Genomic DNA, 19,605 nt, shown 5'->3' with positions numbered 1-19,605 from the left:
AAAGACAATACTGACAACTAACCTGTTAATAAACGATCAAGCTATATCAGCCACTTTCATCTGTTCTACACTCAGCCCATTCAGGCTCCTGTAGAGTTACTTACTGACCACCGTGTCATCCAAGCTTTTCCACAAAATAAAACAAAAATAAAGCAGGGATGCAGGCAGCAGGAGCTCTTTCCTGCCACTGGGACACCCATCAGTGGTAAAACAAAACTTCTGTTAGAACCATGTTAGGGAATTTATACAAAGCCCATTATTTCAAGTAAGTAATTAGTTTAGCTTCCCTCTTCCCCTGGATATTACGTTAGCTGGCTCCCTGTTGCCTGTGTGAACCTTTCAACGCTGTAGAGGAGGAAAGGAAAAATTCTTTTTAGCAGCAGGAAAATGTGATTATAAAACAGTTCTACTCGGTAGGGGACATCAGGAGAGAATGTGAAAAAAAAAATAAACAGGAACTTGTAGATCTCAAGTCGCCTGTTTCCTTCATGAATAGCTTTCATTTGCACTAAATGTTTACATCTTGGAAACTGGGTTGTTTTTTTTTTTTTAAATAAAAAACCAGTACAATTTCTGTCTGAGCATAAGTAACAAGCAGCAAGTATAGGACCATAAACATACATATACCCACTAATACCTGCAGTCAGTATTACACTTACTGTGATCCTTCGAAGGTAGATGGTAGGTAACATTGATGCTCTGGGCATCTTCACTCAAAAACCTCAGGAGGATTTGGACTAGTAGCTAGCACTGGGAACTGTTTGTAAATAGACTTCTGCTTTAATCCAGGAACATTTTCACATCCTGGTGCACACACTGAGCAATGCAAAACAGCTTCTGTTTTAAAAACTATTTTCATAGTCATCATGGTCAAACTAACTGAAAACTCACTCTTCTCAGCATTAATACCTACAAAAGATTCCTCAAGAAAGATCCTTTATGTATGCTTATATAGTTGGAAAGAAACCTCTGAGACAATCCTTGTATTAACTTCCATGGACCTTTTTTACGCTCCTGTTCATGAACAGTTGCCAGTAAATCCTGCAAAAAAAGCAGTTAACTACAACAAACTTAAAATTCCAGTAGAAGACTTTACACAAACTGAAACTTTTCCATGTCTAAGCTCAGGTAGCGTAGAGCAACACACTAGTGGTGCTTGTAAAAGTTGTGATTACAGAAGTTAAAATATATTTTTGCATATCAGTTTCATTCTAAGTACTACTTTCATGTTTGACTGATTTACAATTGGTGCTGTCCTACAGAAAGTTGTTGCTGCATCTTTGTATTGGCTGTCACATTAACTTGTTGTCTGCCACAGTAGCAGCTGCAAGTCCAAACCCAAAATCATGGACTTCATCTCAGGTTTGAAGACCCATATGCTGGAAAAAGACAGTTCTTCTCCCATTCCTCCCCAGTGCTTCTCTCATGAAATAGGAGAAATTTTCACCTGTGATATTTTGCTTTTATCTTGTTTAGCAGAGAAAGGAAATTAATCATGAAGAAAACAAAGTAGTGGTGAAAAAGAAATATAAAATAAGCATCACCTTGCAACCTTACTATTTTAAAAAGATTACGTGCTTGTGGAAGCATAATGAAAGGTGCCTGTATCTTAAGATAGGAATCACAATCAGCAAGCTAATAGCCCTATAAAAACTACAGTTTTCAGAGATGTCACTCACTGTTAACAGAAACTGTTGCGGGTTAGTTACACAGAGGCATCTGATTATGCCTTGGGGTCCTATGTTTAGTGACCCCAATTAGCAAGACGTTTCCTCAAATTAATTTATTTCTGTTCAAACAAATATCACAGAAAAAAAAAAAAAAGCCCAAAACCATGATAGAGACACAGTTCACAGATGTCAGTCAGTCAGGAGTTTCTTCTCTGTTTGTTGTTGTTGTTTTATTTTTGTTTGTTTTTTTTCCCCCATGCTGTGGTAGCCTTTGCATGTTGGACAAAACATGCAAAATTCTTACCTAGCACAGAGCTCAGCTCCTCTGCCACTCCTGTTCATGTAAATATGTCGAGTTAACAATGATGAAAATGTCATTACATGCTAAATAAATAAACAAGTAAATAAATATTGCAAGATATTTCTTAAAGAAACGCAGATAAATGGAAAGGCAAACATCATGAGAAACCACACTTATATACCCACACACAGTCACCTTTTTCCTGATTTTCTTGCATGAATTTTAACAATTTACTCTTCATATGGAGAGTTGGGTAACCTTGGATATTCCTGCTAAACTGAGATTTATTCACTTGGCTTTGTTCATAAACTAAAATAATATCACCTACCTAAGTGTTTTACAGTGATGTTGCAGTTTGCAGTTATATTAAAATAGGAGGTAATGTATAAAAGCTGGGTTTATTTTAATAATCAAGAAGGAAATGATTCTTTAGACGATCAAAAATTCAAATCCTCCTGCACTGAGTTTTCTTACACTGTTACACAGGCTCACTTATTAAAGAAAAATTCATATTATGGTTAATATGTGTTAGTATACCAGCATGATAGAAAACAACTCAAAGATGTCGAAGAGATTTTTATACAGGGGAGAAAGATCTTCTGAAAAAAGGGAAAGAAAAAAATTACCTTAAGAATTGACTATAGCACCCAAAACCAGAGGGTGGCTATTCCTTGCCAGTACATTATATTACATACCAACCTCTTCCTACATGCTGCAGTGCAAAATAGTATGTAGGAAAGTGCTTTAGACATGTACATCCATATTTGATAGACCAAGCAGACTGGGGCAATACATTTCTGCAATACAAAATCCCAGTTTTGCTACAAAGCTCAGCATCAGTCTTACTGACTCTCAGATTAACCACAACAAAGCTCAACATGTATCAATCCCTCATCTGCACAATACTATTTTTGAAACAGGACAATAAACTTTTTCTAAATCACATTTTCCTTTTCATTTGAATAAGCATGTGCAAAGACTGCTTATCCTGTAATCTGTGGCAAATAACACTTTTAACTAGTTCAAAGAAATAGAAGAAAAACAGCAATAGATGTAGCATCTTTGTATTTGCTCATCGGAGAACTGAGAGAACTCTAGAATTGACTTGTAGTCAGTTTTATCTTACTCCAAAACTACCTTGCCATTGTTGTTCATAAGATACAACACGTCTGCCTTAAGGATGTAACAAACAGGTGAGGACTTGGTGAAATAGTGGTGATACAGACATAGAAAGGACACCAACAGGTGTTCAAACTTGTCAGTAAGTCAGGACAGGTCCCAGGACCAGCCATAGCCATATTCCCTTTGGAGCAATGATAACTGTATTACTGGATTCATGAAGTTCTGAAACAATTCCAAGATTCCTCACTTGACACATTTACGGCACATACCCAGAATCTTTCAACTGACAATTAAATCTGAAAACAGAACAGGGCAACTCTTAAAACGGATATTTAATTGCTACTAAGTGTGTCTCAAGACAGGAGAAGCAGAAGACACAACAAAGAAATAAACTGGTTTTATCACAGGACAGCCTGCACTGGAGTGCCAACAGCCCGTATCTCACCCCCAGGCTGAGCCGGGCTCAGACCCAGACGAGAGGAGAGGATATTTGGTAGGGGCAATCAGAAGGGATAGTAGCTTTTAAAAGAAGCATGAGCTGAGTCAAAAACATGACTTTAAAGAAACCTCATTGCAACAAAAATGGTTATAAAATATAGCTATTTAAATACAGATGATGAGCATACATTGAAGAGGTAAGAAACAACCCACTTATTTGCTGTAATTAAGACATCATTCCTTCTCATTTTACATGTTGCTCCCCAAATACTTGTGATATCTGCTAAGAAATGTGAAAATACATTCTGAAGCAAAGCAGCAGGATTACTAATTTCACTTCAAAAATAAATGCTAGCAATATAGCTACATGTTGTTTATAAATCAAAATCACAAAGAAAAGTATACGTACGAATGAAGTTGAAAACTGCAGACCGGGAGAAGAGAGTTCCACGCACAGCAGCGTCCAGCACCCCTCTCTGGGCACTGTGAGCTCCACTGAAGACTTGGTCTAAGAAGTACATCCCTGACCTTGCTATCTGTCATGGCAAATAACAGACGTACTGGCACAGACGGTAGTTAGGTTGGCCATTGGCTCTGAGTGTGTTCCTCCAGAGGACACCGCGTTAGGGAAATGCCGTGTTAGGCATTTCTATTTACAAACAAAACCCGGTTGGTACCACCGGTGGAACCAAGCGCTCTCTGCCTCCACCACCTTTTGCGATGCTGATTCCCACGCACTGTCCTAGACCAGTGCTCCAGCTCGCAGTGGGACGATTGTGAAACAATCAGAAGAAAGGATCATCACGGCAGCCAAAAATACCGGTTTGGGTTTTGATAACGCACAGGGTGCCCGCGTGGCTCCCCGCAGGCAAGCGCATTGCTCGCAGCACGCCTGGGCTCACGGCAGCGCCGGACCCCGCGCCCCACGCGGGCACGGCGGCGACACGGGCACCGACCTCCGGGTGGTTCTTACCTTGTTGGAGGCCATTTCGCTGACGGAGTGCCTTGTCTGCAGGGTCTCCAGTTGGTCCAGGCACCAGTCCAGCTCCTCCAGGGTCTCGCTGGCCAGCTTTTGGTAGGCTTCCTCTGCGAAGAGACAGGGAAAGGCGTACTGAGTCCTTAAGCGTTTCATGGGACTAACAGCGAGCTCTAACGCGCCTATCCTGCCGCGGCCGACCGCGCCGCGCTGCCCGGTGCCCGCACATGAGTGCTGCGCCTTCATACTGGCAGCCCGGACACCCTAGTTCCGCTCCGCACGGCTCCCCGACCCCGCGGCCACCGGCGCGGCGAGCGGCAGCCGGGACCGAGCACAAACTTTCCGCTGCCCGCGCCGGCCGCCTGCCCAACCGGGTCCGGCTCCGCCTCGCCCCGCGGCCGCCCGCGGCGCCGCCTCCTGGCAGGAGCGCCGGGCCCCGGTCCCAGGCACGGCCCGCGGACGGAGAAGCTCGAGCGGGCTGAATCACGCTTCTTGCCTCGGTCGTCCCGCAGCGCGGTGCGGATGGACCCCTGCAGGAGGTCCGTGCCGCCGACGGGGAGCAGCGGTGATGTCTGTCACCTTGGGCTGGGGATGTCGTGGGACTGATCCAAGCGGGCAACTTGGAGAGAGCGTGAGGAGGTGTGAAAATCAGCGTGACCACTCTGCTCTGCCCAGCAGCGAGATGCCGAAGGGTCCTTAAATACTGGAGGTGGGTGTGCTCCTGCCCAGTAGCCTATCTGCCTGCGTATCCACGTGCAATGTGGGCTGTAAGTCTAAGTCTGGTGAAAGTTTTGAAAATGGACCCGGGAACGGCAAGGAGGTTTAATCGCAACCGACTGCACATTGCAGCTAACTTCTTAAAACTCACAGATGCTGCACGAAGGGGAAGACGCTGCCTCCCTCAGCAGCTGACCAGCAGGTATGCAGCTCCTAACGATCCCTAACTACAATGCAACCTCACTTACACACCTACACAGCACAGCTGCTTGCTTCCTATGATGCAGCTGCAGAAGATGCTTCTCTACACTGAGTACAGAGCTGAACATACTTCAGATCAGGCACACTGCCGTGTTCTGTGTCTGAAACATACAGTTCTGAAACTCCTGGCATGCATGCTGCTGCATCAGCTACATGCAAACATACCTCCAAGGCAAGGCAGAGAAATGTTTGTCAGTGGGCTGATTATTCCCACCTAAAATAATGACATGTTTCACACCAAATTTACTTCCCCCCCACACTCCCCACACACCTCCCCAGATGTAAAATCAGGCAAGCAAATTAACTAAAACTCCTTTTAAAACAATACATTCCAGCATGGATTAGTTCCCAATAGATGAGTGCATTACTTTTCAGCATCTAGGATACCATTTATATCCTTTTATATTGTACTGCTCACGCTCCAGACCTTTGGATTTCTTCAAAGCTGCTGAACTTTGCATAACTGTGGGATGGTTCAAAAACACCTCAGAATTTTGAATAATGTCCATTCCCTTTTGGAAAAAGGATAAGTCTGGGTTGACATTAACTGGCAGAAACTCTTAAGGGAAATGCTGCAGTGCTAGCCCACCCTGTGGTTAATCTGTCACCTGAACAAACAGGACTCTGATATGCACCAAATCCCCTTCCCACTGAATTGTGGATACTTTATTTTAAACGTGTCATGCTTACTGTAACTGCTATATCTGATCTTTAAAAATCGCATGGCACAATAAATACAGGATTTCCCAGAACATTTATCTATCAAAAGGGTATGTGTGAGTGCTGGCAGTGCTGCAGACACCACAGCTCACAGGCTTTGTACATTATTTTTAAAGAGTGGCAACTGCAGCTTGTTCTTGAAGTTAGGTGGCATTGACCTCAGATTTCATCAAGATCCATACTGGAAATAGAAATCACTTTGTTTACAGTATGGTTGTAAGTGTGTGTGTTAAATGCTTTTGATGAAGCAGAGAGGAAGTTAACATATGCACAGTTATCTGATGACCTTATGCAATGGTTTCATTGAGAATAACACAAATAATAAAGTGAGGTAAAATGAATCTGTGCAAAGCTATTTTGCTGCTAGCCGGTGACCTGACCTTCAGCAGTTCTTGAAAATCAGATATTGGGAAACTCATGTTTTTCTTCATAAGTAAATATCATCTTTTCTTAAGACTGTAAGAGAGATTTTTCCAAGGAATATGAAAGCAACAGAATGAACTTCAAGGATAGAATATGAAAGCAACAGAATGAACTCGAAGGATACCACCATTAGGTAAAAGTAATAAAATGCACAGTTATTTATTTTCAAGCTTAAACTTCTTGTTAGCAACAAGAAGTAGCAACAACATATATTTACAACAGCACTTTGCATTTAGGAATCTTTGCATGGTGCCTACCTTCCCAACATATCCAAAATCTGGCCAGAATGCATTGCCCACAAGGCAGTCCTGTTCACCCAAAGACTTTCTCACAGCCTCCTGAGCTGATTACTGTATTCACAAGTGTGAAAGGAACTCTAATCAATGATGGAAGTCCTCATCAAACAAGAATCTCCTTCTGCTCTAGCAGTTCTGAAGAGCAGAATCATAAGGAAAGATTTCCTAAACAGTCCTGAAGCTCTAATCAAGGCCCATACTGCTGTTACATACCATGGTGGAAAATGTTGTCTAGGTTAACTTTTCAAGTATAACACATTGTCACCACTGCTCTAAAAATAATTAAAAAGTCATCACCCATGCACACTTGACAGCCTCAAAACATTGTTTCTGACCTCTCTGTTACCTTTAGGGAAGCACCCTGAACTCACTTCCAGGCAGCACTGATACACTAATGAGTTTTTTTGGCAAAGGCACATGACCAAGCATCAACTTTAGCAAATGATAATTTTCAGATATTTCAAAAGTTCTTATTGTAATTAATTGATCCTTAATAAAACTGGGGAGAAATACAGTTTAACAGCACTTACTTAAAAATTTGCATGCTGCTTCTTGTATGCTTTTAGAAAAAAGGAAGTGGCAGCAAATGTTCTCTTTACAGTTCACAAATTAATTCAAACAATCCCACCACATGAAACTTTCAATATCATACACACCTAAAAAAAAAAAAAAATAATAAAAAGTCTAGAGTCTACCAAAACGAAGATCAGCCATAAGCATGTGATGCTGTACATCTTCTTTAAAAAGGATATTCCACTGTCTGTTTTTGTAGAAAACTTGATTCTTAGCATAGCTTCTAGCAGAACACCAGAAATAGCTATGCTTTTGTTGATGCTCTTCTTCAGGAACTACTTCTGGGAAAATTACTGTATTGAACATATTAGGAATGATGTCCTCTTTATTAAATATTTCATTGTGGTTTCCATATACAGCATACTTATATTCCTAGAGAACAAAAAGCAATGCTGCATTTTTCTACGAATTCAAGTGCACTTATATTAACCTTCTCAGTACTTCAAGTAATTTCAGTACAGCACTAGGAAAAAATAAGTACAAATTCTTCTTTGCTGTCTGATCAGTTGGGATTGAATGATACAAAAAGGCTGGAAATGAATTGACTCAACAAGGTCTGTATGAACTTCATGAAGTTCAACAAAGCCAACTACAAGGTTGGGTCAGTTCCAAGGACAAATACATGCTTGGGCTAAGAATGGATTTAGAGTGGCTCTGTGGAGAAGCACTTTGGCGTGATAATTGGTGAGAGACTCCATATGAGCCAGCACTGCATCCTTATAGCCCAGAAGATCAACTGCATCCTGGGCTGCATCAACAGAAGAGTGGCCAGCAGGGTGAAAGGAGCAACTGTTCCCCTTTGCTCTGCCCTCATGAAGCCTCATCTGTAGTACTGCAGTCAGGCCAGGGGCCTCCAGGGCAAGAAAGACATGGACTTGCTGTAGTAGGTCTAGAGGAGGCCATGAAGGCAATCAGAGTGCTGGAGCAGCTCTCCTATGAAAAAATGGGGAAATGGTTTTAAGTTGAGGGAGGGGAGATTTAGGTTGGATGTCAGGGAGAAGTTCTTGACAGAGTGGTGAGGTGCTGGAACAGTCTGCCAGAGAGGTTGTGGATGCCCCATCCCTAGAGGAGTTCAAGATCAGATTGGATGGGCCCTGGGCAGCCTGGTCTGGGATTAAATGGGGAGATTGGTGGTCCTGCATGTGGCAGGGGGGTTGGAGATTCATGATCCTTGAGGTCCCTTCCCACCCTGGCCATTCTGTGAATCTGTGATTCGGTGCAGCCAAATTGTGCTATGCTCCAGATGGGCTCAGCACATGTATTGTCTTTTGAAGATGCTGGCAGAAACTCTGAAAACCTCCAGACTATCCTAAATAATGACAAGCTAAAGATCTTCCATTAGACTCAGGCCCTCAACATCTTACCTGAATTTGCTGACCACCTTCCTGATCTTCTGCAAAGTGTAAGATTGAAATTTGGAACAAGAGAATTACTGGGCCAAGGATTTTAGTTTTTCTTATCACTGCATCATTTAAAGAGAAAAATAAAAAATAAAAATCTCTGGTTTGAATAAAGAATTTTTCTGTAAATGAGGATGTTAGTAGCCTTAACTGATGGCTTATGTATTGAAATTTCTTTGACGTTTTAGTTAACATTGGTTCCTGCTATTATAAATAAACCTATTAACACTGACTCAGCATAGAAATTACACCCGTTTTCATAGACACCCATTTCAGAACTGAATTAAAACAAACAAACAAAAAAAGTTGTATTTTGTTATTACTGAGAAATTCTTACTGTGACTCAAGTAATTTCTTTGTGGAGTGTTCACATACAGTAATGTTGTTGACCAAATGAGATTATGAAGGATATTTTTGTTCAGCAACAAGAAATCTGAATGCATCCCCTCACAATCACAGGTAAGACAGAATACTCTTGATCAGATTTTAGAATGAGCATCTGGGCAGACAACTCAGCTGCAACAGATTTATCAGAAGCTTTTTTGATGTTTCCACTCTGAACACTCACTTTCTTCCATGCCAGGAATGTCTCCAAGTTTCCATTCTAGTGAAGAAAAATCCTTTGTACCAGTTAGTAGCCTTACTCACAGACAGACTGCACCTTGAGGATGAGGACTAGTAGTTTTTCAGAGCACAATGAGCTGTAGGGCTACCCCATATACTGCTTTACACAGCATCAGTAGCTTCTGCCTTTAGCTATGGAAGACAGTCTATCTTGAATAGAAAACACTGTAACCTCCAAGAAATAACAGTAACAAAATGATAAAGTCCAGTTGTGCAAAGCTTGTCAATACACGATTGCTCCTGTATCATGATGTCAGAGAACTTCATGTATGCTATGAAGGATCTATTTGTACCTTACGCTGCACATTTCAGGGACAAAAGCATAAATAACACACTTACATTCTTACAAGATCAGGTAAGTAGTCCAGAGTCCTTTGACTCTTAAAAAAATGTGTAGGATAATCAGATTCTCACTATGAAGTTCAGTTCCATTGTGTGGAGATGGGGATTTTACTTTTAGTGTTTTTTTGTTTGTTTGTTTCTACTTTTTTTTTTTTTTTTTTTTTTTCCTGTTAAATATTTGGTTTGCTTCTTGGAAGAAGAGTTGGAACTAAGTCACTCATACTGGTATAATTTGTGGTGGAAAAATTTGTGGTGGTCTAAATATTTCTGCATTAATTATTTGCAAATTCATCCCAAGGTACAATCTTGCAATGCCAGAGAAATAAAGCAGACTATCAGAAAAAAACATCCTTTCATTGAAGCCAAGCAAGAGAACTTAATATATACATCATATTACAATAATTTACTGCTTTAATGACAGAGTGCTTCAAAATGTTTGCAGAGTGAACGTTTGTTTCAACTTCTAGCTTTTATCAAAAATCCCACAAGGCCAAATGAACTTCTGCCACCATACATCCCTTCCTAGTGCTCTTCTCCCCTCTAGCTGATTTTAGCAAAGGGCCGTATCTTCCTACTAATAGGACAAGAATGTCCCTACAGTTCTGCATTGTCTATAAGAACCTGCCAAAAGAACACTTGCTCACCGGCAAAAGAGCAAGCCCTCTCAAAAAGCAACAAACTTTGCTCAAAATAAAGAGGAAAGCTTGGCTAATTTTTTCAAGTAGCATTGCAGCAAAACACCCCAGCATGCATTTTTATTGTTTTCTTTTTATGAACAAACCATGTTTTGAGAAAAAGTCTGTACCATTTAAAATTTCTTTCTTTTCCCCAGAGTTGTAATTGGGCTCATTCTAGGACTCTTGGACATTGAATCCAGTACTGGGTTAATTTTCCAGGTTGTTTTCAAGTTCTATTTTTTGTATCACATGAAATGTTAGGTGTTGGTTACTCACTATCAGTTTCACATACAATTTGTATCTGAGTACTGTACTGTTGTTTCAGGATAATGAGAGAAGGGACAAATTTTCAAGGTAGAACAAAATTAAATTAGCAGTTGAGAAAATAAAAGCCATTTTGGTAAAAAGTGTGTGTTAAAGATGTCACACTCCCATGTTTGCTTTTCTGTAATAGTGTCCGATCCTAGCAGTAGAGATCAAAGGATATTACATTGTCCTCATGAATATTTTTCTGACATGCTCAACTCTTCTAGATTATGTTTGGCATGAGGATGAAGACAACGTGAAATACAAATCAGTACACTTATGCATGCAAAACTTAACTGTCAAAAAGATGTACCAACAATTCTGATTTCCTGCTTACTTAGAGCACAAAATCAGAATACAAAGGAATAGCTCAAGTTTTTGTCAAAAAAAAGAAACAAAAAACAAAAAACAAAAAACAAGAAACAAAAAACAAGCCAAATCAAGCCAAAACAAAACAAACAAACAAAAACACAATATGAGCCCATTAGAAACCACAGACTTCACTTTTAAGCTGATTACTGATGGTTTTGTCTGAGATTCCAATAGATCCTAGACCTATGCCATCACAAAATTTTTATTACCAATTGAAATTTCTTTAGAATGAGCTGAAATTTGTAATCTAGAAGCCTTATCTTGGGAAAGAATTTAAGAATCCATTTTCTTTTTCAAAAGAAAGAGTCTACTCAGAACTCATCACAGAATAAAATAAAAATAGAGATGTCTGTGTTTATTAGAACTAGCAAAGCTTGTTTACCTAAGCTTTTGTATCCCCTGGCTGATACTTAACAACACCTACTGGTGCAGAGTAAGCTCACACTATATTAAAAATTATAATGCCAAAATTTGGAAAAAGCTTCAGCTGGACTTGCCAAAGAAACACCAATAGAATTCCCAAGGTCTGATAAAATAAGAAAGCTGAGTTAAAGCTTTCCAAGAACTTTAACGTTCACACTGGCTCTTTTCCATGCAGATTCTCTGGTGTCTAACAAGAAGTATCCTTGAGCTACATTTTTTTTTTTTTCTTAAAAGGCACTATTAGTAGGGTCCTGCATATAGTTGCCCATTTTCACATTACACTAAATAAATTTAGTAAATCACTACCTTGCTATCAGACTTAGCTACCAGGGGTTAGTTATTTCAAAAGTCTATACTTTTTTTTTTTTTTTTTTCCCCCCTGTGGAGAAAATGCTAAAAAACATGCTGTGTATTCCTGGTGGTAATTCTAATTTGAACCAGATTTGTACGGTAAGACAAACTAAATGAACTGATGGTGAGAGAGAGCAGCTGGAATCTAGGCTTTATCAGGGCATTACGGGGCCCTGGAGATGCAGCAGAGAGAAAACATCTTGTCTTGTCACAGTTAAGCAGTAGGAATCCTGCTGTCTCTTCAGTAAAGCAAATAGAGAAGTAGAAGACTCAACTACAACTTCACTCCTGAAAGCAGCAGAAAGGACAGTAGCAGGGATTAGTTTTCCTCCTTCCCTTCTATGAACTGTTCTCTTCATAGGCAATTAGCTGGGCTTGTTTACAGGGGACAAATGGCTACACTTCTGCAGTCTTCCACGAACCAAGAACACAGGCAACCAATAAACATCTCATTTAGCTTCAATATTTACTTAGTTCTGAAAGCCTCTCTCAAGTCAAGTGCCATCTGAATCAGCACGTGGGCTAGCAGCATGCTTCGTATCCGTGGACTCTCGTGCCCTTCTAAAGATAGTAGAAAAATGAATTTCCTGTCTGTATGGATACTCTTGGTGAATTATTCCCAATGAGTATGTGCTGAATCAGATCCTTACTCAACAAGGCCTGATGGTCATCTACTGCATCTCCTGTCTCCTGTAACATTCCAATTCTAACATAATGTTTACTGCTATATTAAATGTTTGTCTGAGCTCTTTTGTTTTAGTGTTATCCTTTATTAGTATATTTAAAATATTAGTAGCCAGAGCTCATTCAGGATTACATGCCATTTATATAATAGATGATACAAAGCCATCAAGCCTGTCTTCTCTCATGATTTTTTTAAGCGTAAACTCACTTTCTATTTATGCTCTTTTTAAGATAATAATGTTTCCACCAGTGATTATTTGTTTTTTGCAGAAGAACACACTCCCCTGAAAGTCAGATACCCATAACTGTTATTACATTCATGTCATAGATAAGAAACCTACAGTTTAAACTGAATGAACTATGTTAGTCATGAAGTTTCTTTATACTGGACCATGAGTCAATCATGCTTTCTGCTACACTTCTGTGTCATAATGTCTCAGGAAACTATCTCAGAGGCTACCAAGCTGATCCTGAAAGTATCAGTCACTGTTTTTGCTTCTGTGAAAAGGCCAGGCTGGGTGAGGGTTTGTTTTGGACAACAGGTATGCAATGGACAAACGTCATCCAGCAAAACCACAGGACAGCTCAACCTGCTCCTCCATGCGTCAAGATGAAAACTCAACAAGCACTTTGTCAGTCTTTCCCTTTCAGCAAATTTCAGCGCATCCACAATATTCATTAACAGTTAATTTCCCTGAAACCCAAGGAAGGATTTTTTTCCCTGCATTTTCTTTTAGAAAAAGCCCCGAGCCAACTGTTCAGCACTGATTTAAGTGGTGTCACAGTGCTCCACATTCACTGATGATCTCTGCCCCCACCTTTTAGGCAGATGAAGAGATCAAAAGCAGAGTAATAAATAAAATGTGAAGGCAAGATACTTAACTCTAATAATTAATGTATCTCATTTAGGGGTTTATGTACTGAGGAAGATTGCCCAATGTTTTCTTTTCACAGCAGAAATAATACGAGCATTTTTAAATTCCTTTAATTTTTTGAAATGTCAAAAAAGCATCTACACACACACACTTTTATAAATCCTGCTCTGCAGAACAGTGACATCAAAGTGGTTCGAAGTTTTATTTTTTATTTTTATTTTTATTTTTTCTAACCTCTGAAGGTAATCAGCTACGCTGTGCTAATGGATCTGGGATATGACCAGAGGCAATTGTCACAAGTTTCCTAATGCTGACCAGGGGAGAATGAAGGAACACTAATGGTTCCTCATTGTTGTTGCAAAAGGAAACTCGGCAAGAGAAAAAATCAAAAGCTTATTTCTCAAAATATTTGATTTCCTAACAGCAAAGAAGAGTACTGTGGAATAGAGATCTAGACTTTGTGACTCAATTTATCATTAAAACCTAACTGTCCTAGCAGACTCACCTGCGCAAAAAGTAAATTTCAACATGTCAATGTCTTTTTCTCATTTTTCATTTTATTTTTTCTCTTTGAAACATGAATTTTGCTAATAATCTTTTTCAGGATATCTTTTACCAGGTGAACAGTTGGTCCAATTTTAAAACACCATTTCTTCCATAGTTTCTCATCTATAGGGTTTTAAATAAAATACTGGAATAAACTACAGAAACATGAATTGTGTTTTTGTTGTTGTTTGTTTGTTTGTTTGTTTGTTTTTTCCACTATGGGTTATCTCTTTCTTTTTTATGTACAAACCTGTAATAGACCTTATAGCTCTATCCCAAGACCCTACACAAGAACTGAACTTCCTCTTCCAGAACACAAAACTGAGCAGAAATCTACAATTCTTGTATTTTAAGAGCAAAACCATTAAATTTCTGCAGCTCAAGGTGTAAATATGAAGGCAGCAGGAAGATACAGACACTGCTGGAAGAGAATTATCAGTTGTCCTATTCTGGGAGATCTGGTAAAAGCAATCTGTGATTTTCTGCCAGCAGGGAGAATTTCGCAGTTTCAAAAAAATATCTTCAGTTGTGAACTGTATTCTGCTGTGATGGAAAAAAGAAACCAACAGATTTTTTCCTCATTTAGATGTAGTGTACATGCTTTATCTTCTATCTCTACTTATTTACTACTAATAATCTCTCTAAAAGTATAAGAATTTTGCCAATAATGAAAGAGAATTTCCCACTAGTAGTTTAGGGGAAAATTTATAATTTCAAACATTTACATAAAAATATTTGTAAACATTTGCTATGGCAAGCTTGACCTTAATAAAGACTAATTCTGGTTGAAAATTAAAAAAGAATCAAACACTGTAGGTTGCCCAGGGCCATCCATGCCTGGACTGCTGTACTTCTCAGTGGGTCCTTGACAATTGTGTTGTGCATCTCTTGATTTTAATTTCAAATTAAAATTTCAAATTCAAATTTTCTTGATTTTAATCTTCAAAAGGCTGTTATTAATTTTGAGGGGGAAATTGCATTTCTATTAAAATAAATAATGATTTGATGAATTTAAAAATAACTTTTATACAGTATCCTCCTCTTGTGGCACAAACCTGGATTAGCAAATCATATCTATGTTGTATCCGTTTAGATTACATTAATTTTGCTCAACACTGGCACAAAGGAGTGCCATGGCACTTACAGATTAGCCCAGTATACCATGCAACTGGTAACAAGATGCTGTACTATACAGAACTACAGCACCTTTTCTGAAACTACTAGAGCTATTTAGCCATGGAAGCTTTTTCTGCAGCAAGCCATGTCTACAAATACCAACTTCAAATCTTGACAAATGCATCCTCATATTTTAAACCACTAGCCACCTAACAGTGTGCTACCTACTGCAGCACAACAATGATTTAGAAGAAAGGACTCCAACTGCAGCATCTTCTTGCAGTTGTGTGTCCCTGAACGAGTGGTGTTGGTCTGGCCAAAGAGGACTCTACATCTTCTGTGAGACTCTACAGGTTTGCAGCTTCTTGTAAAATGGCTTTGGTCTGCTCAGCAAAGGCTCCTTAGTCATCAGTTAGAGCCAGTTTCCAAAGCACTGGTTGTCCCCTCATAGCATTTTTGCTAGTTTTAAATTAACTAGAATTGTGTACGCAGTTTGATGAAGCAATTGATACCATGCTTGGGCATAACAGCATTACGTATACACCAGTTGTTTTTTTTCCCATTATTTCTCTAGAAATTTTCCATGTTATGGAAAGATCATTATGATATGGTGCTCAGGTCACTCAATGATCTCAAGAGATCCTATCCAACCCCTACAATTCAGAAATTCTGTGATTCTTTACTTCTTGCAAATAAGACAATTTGATAAAACAGGAAAAAGCCTATAAAAAAAGTGGCATTGCAGACAGCTTTCAAGAGTAAGTTGTTGTTAAGCAGACTCTTTTTAATTATTTGATCATTAGTATTAATTCACCAGCAATCTTTATTGTATTACATATGTGATACTAATACAACTAATCTTTTCTAATTTTCTAATACAATTGATCTTTTCTATACTGGCCATACTTTCACAGATCTCTCTTAGATGCAGTAAAACTTTTTAATCACCTGAACAAATTTCTTCATCTGAAGCCTGTATTAAATCACTGGGTGCACAAACATGGACAATGGACTAATGTCTTCTACCATCTGATTTCATATCTAATTAATATCGCCTCCTTGCTATAAGTTACTAATGTCACTACCTTGCTGACAAAAAAAAAAAAAACAAAAAAAAACAAAAAAAACCCAAACAAACAAAAAACAAAACAGAACAAAAAAATGTTGAAAAAAGGTTGAAGGAAAAAGAGCTAAGGCAGTTCAAACAGTTAAAATTGCTGATCTGAGCTGAATTAGCTGTTTTTGTCTGGATCATACTAGGAAGCACATGCAAAAAAAGAAAATACTTCACTGCAAGATAAATTTGGGCAGTAACTTTTAGCAGCCTGTAGTAACCTCTGTGATAGGAATCTTAAAGAGGACATCTGCTTGTGGTTTTAAAAAATGATATTCCCCTAAAAACTTAAACAGAAATCAAAGTAAGACCTGTGGTGCTCCTAAGTGTAGGTAGACTGAGTTCAGCTTGAGAACAACTCCAGTGGTTATTCTAATTACTAAAACATGAAACTGAAACATAGTTATTTCTTATAAGATGACACAATGAATGTTTGGTGACTTTCCTACAACATTATTCCTGCAACCCTTAATATTTCTGATCAGTATGCTTTATTGTATTTCCATTTAATCAGGAAATACACAAGAAAAACAGTTATATATTTTGTGAAGGGAGGAATGGAGGAAGGGAGGCAAGGAAGAAGGGATGGAGGGAGGGAGGAAAGGAAGAAGGGATGGAGGGAGGGAGGGAGAGAGAGGAAGGAAGGAAGGAAGGAAGAGAGGGAATGAGACAGGGAAGGAAAGGAAGGAAGGAATGGAAGGAAAGGAAGGAAAGGATGGAACAAGGGAGAAAGGAAGGTAAGGAAGGAAAGGGAGAAAAGGAAAGAAGAAGGGAAGGTGGGAAGGGAGGAATGGAGGAAGGGAAGGAAGGAAGAAGGGAAGGAGGGAGGGAAGGAGAGAGAGGAAGGAAGGAAGGAAGAAAGGGAATGAGAGAGGGAAGGAAAGGAAGAAAGGAAAGGATGGAAAGGAAGGAATGAATAGAAGGAAAGGAAGGAAAGAGAGGAGAGGGAGGAAAGTAAGGAAAGGAAAGGAAGGAAAGGAAGGAAGAAGGGAAGGTAGGAAGGCAGGAATGGAGGAAGGGAGGAAAGGAAGAAGGGATGGAGGGAGGGAGAAAAGGAAGAAGGGGTGGAGGGAGGGAGGGAGAGAGAGGAAGGAAGGAAGGAAGAGAGGGAATGAGAGAGGGAAGGAAAGGAAGGAAGGAATGGAAGGAAAGGAAGGAAAGGATGGAAGAAGGGAGGAAGGAAGGTAAGGAAGGAGGGAGGGAGGGAGGGACAGAGGGAGAGACGGAAGGGAAGGTAGGAATGAATAGAAGGAAAAGAAGGAAAGGAAGGAATGAATAGAAGGAAAGGAAGGAAAGGAAGGAAACGGAGGAAAGGAAGAAAAAGAAGGAAGGGAAGGAAAGGAAGGAAAGGATGGAAGAAGGGAAGGTGGGAAGGGAGGAATGGAGGAAGGGAGGAAAGGAAGAAAGGATGGAAGGAGGGAGGAAAGGAAGAAAGGATGGAGGGAGGGAGGGAGAGAGAGGAAGGAAGGAAGGAAGAGAGGGAATGAGAGAGGGAAGGAAAGGAAAGAAGGAATGGAAGGAAAGGAAGGAAAGGATGGAAGAAGGGAGAAAGGAAGGTAAGGAAGGAGGGAGGGAGGGAGGGACAGAGGGAGAGACGGAAGGAAAGGAAGGAATGAATAGAAGGAAAGGAAGGAAAGGAAGGAATGAATATAAGGAAAGGAAGGAAAGGAAGGAATGAATATAAGGAAAGGAAGGAAAGGAAGGAAACAAAGGAAAGGAAGGAAAAGAAGGAAGGGAAGGAAAGGAAGGAAAGGATGGAAGAAGGGAAGGTGGGAAGGGAGGAATGGAGGAAGGGAGGAAAGGAAGAAAGGATGGAAGGAGGGAGGAAAGGAAGAAGGGATGGAGGGAGGGAGGGAGGGAGAGAGAGGAAGGAAGGAAGGAAGAGAGGGAATGAGACAGGGAAGGAAAGGAAAGAAGGAATGGAAGGAAAGGAAGGAAAGGATGGAAGTAGGGAGGAAGGAAGGTAAGGAAGGAGAGAGGGAGGGAGGGACAGAGGGAGAGACGGAAGGAAAGGTAGGAATGAATAGAAGGAAAGGAAGGAAAGGAAGGAAAGGAAGGAAAGGGAGAAAAGGAAGGAAGAAGGGAAGGTGGGAAGGGAGAAATGGAGGAAGGGATGAAGGGAAGAAGGGATGGAGGAAGGGAGGGAGAGAGGAAGGAAGGAAGGAAGAGAGGGAATGAGACAGGGAAGGAAAGGAAAGAAGGAAAGGAAAGAAAGGAAGGACAGGAAGGAAAGGATGGAAGAAGGGAGGAAGGAAGGTAAGGAAGGAGGGAGGGAGGGAGCAACAGAGGGAGAGAGGGAAGGAAAGGAAGGAATGAATAGAAGGAAAGGAAGGAAAGGAAGGAATGAATAGAAGGAAAGGAAGGAAAGGTAGGAATGAATAGAAGGAAAGGAAGGAAAGGAAGGAAAGGGAGGAAAGGGAGAAAAGGAAGGAAGAAGGGAAGGTGGGAAGGGAGGAATGGAGGAAGGGAAGAAGGGAAGAAGGGATGAAGGGAGGAGGGAGAGAGGAAGGAAGGAAGGAAGAGAGGGAATGAGAGAGGGAAGGAAAGGAAAGAAGGAAAGGAAGGAAAGGAAGGACAGGATGGAAGAAGGGAGGAAGGAAGGTAAGGAAGGAGGGAGGGAGGGAGGGACAGAGGGAGAGACGGAAGGAAAGGAAGGAATGAATAGAAGGAAAGGAAGGAAAGGAAGGAAAGGAAGGAAAGGGAGGAAAGGAAGGAAGACGGGAAGGTGGGAAGGGAGGAATGGAGGAAGGGAGGAAGTGAAGAAGGGATGAAGGGAGGAGGGAGAGAGGAAGGAAGGAAGGAAGAGAGGGAATGAGAGAGGGAAGTAAAGGAAAGAAGGAAAGGAAGGAAAGGAAGGAAAGGAAGGAAAGGATGGAAGAAGGGAGGAAGGAAGGTAAGGAAGGAGGGAGGGAGGGAGGGACAGAGGGACAGAGGGAGAGACAGAAGGAAAGGAAGGAATGAATAGAAGGAAAGGAAGGAAAGGAAGGAAAGGGAGGAAAGGGAGGAAAGGGAGAAAAGGAAGGAAGAAGGGAAGGTGGGAAGGGAGGAATGGAGGAAGGGAAGAAGGGAAGAAGGGATGAAGGGAGGAGGGAGAGAGGAAGGAAGGAAGGAAGAGAGGGAATGAGACAGGGAAGGAAAGGAAAGAAGGAAAGGAAAGAAAGGAAGGACAGGAAGGAAAGGATGGAAGAAGGGAGGAAGGAAGGTAAGGAAGGAGGGAGGGAGGGAGCAACAGAGGGAGAGAGGGAAGGAAAGGAAGGAATGAATAGAAGGAAAGGAAG

The 19,605-nt window shown here is 40.5% G+C and overlaps 1 protein-coding gene across 7 annotated transcripts in view; it reads right to left on the bottom strand.

The window, feature by feature from the left end:
• The window catches only part of PDE4D (phosphodiesterase 4D), a gene marked incomplete at both ends in the record, with an annotated part of 482,189 nt that overhangs the window by 42,116 nt on the left and 420,468 nt on the right, over positions 1-19,605 (bottom strand). For all 7 annotated transcript variants that reach the window (XM_079548413.1, XM_079548412.1, XM_079548414.1 and 4 more), the window contains one exon: positions 4,505-4,617. In XM_079548413.1, the coding sequence (XP_079404539.1) occupies positions 4,505-4,617 (113 nt within the window). The remainder of the gene's footprint in view (positions 1-4,504; positions 4,618-19,605) is intronic.

The sequence above is a fragment of the Tetrao urogallus genome (genome assembly GCF_951394365.1).
Source record: "Tetrao urogallus genome assembly, chromosome: Z".
Lineage (NCBI taxonomy): Eukaryota > Metazoa > Chordata > Aves > Galliformes > Phasianidae > Tetrao > Tetrao urogallus.
This window is presented reverse-complemented; position numbering and strand designations above follow the sequence as displayed.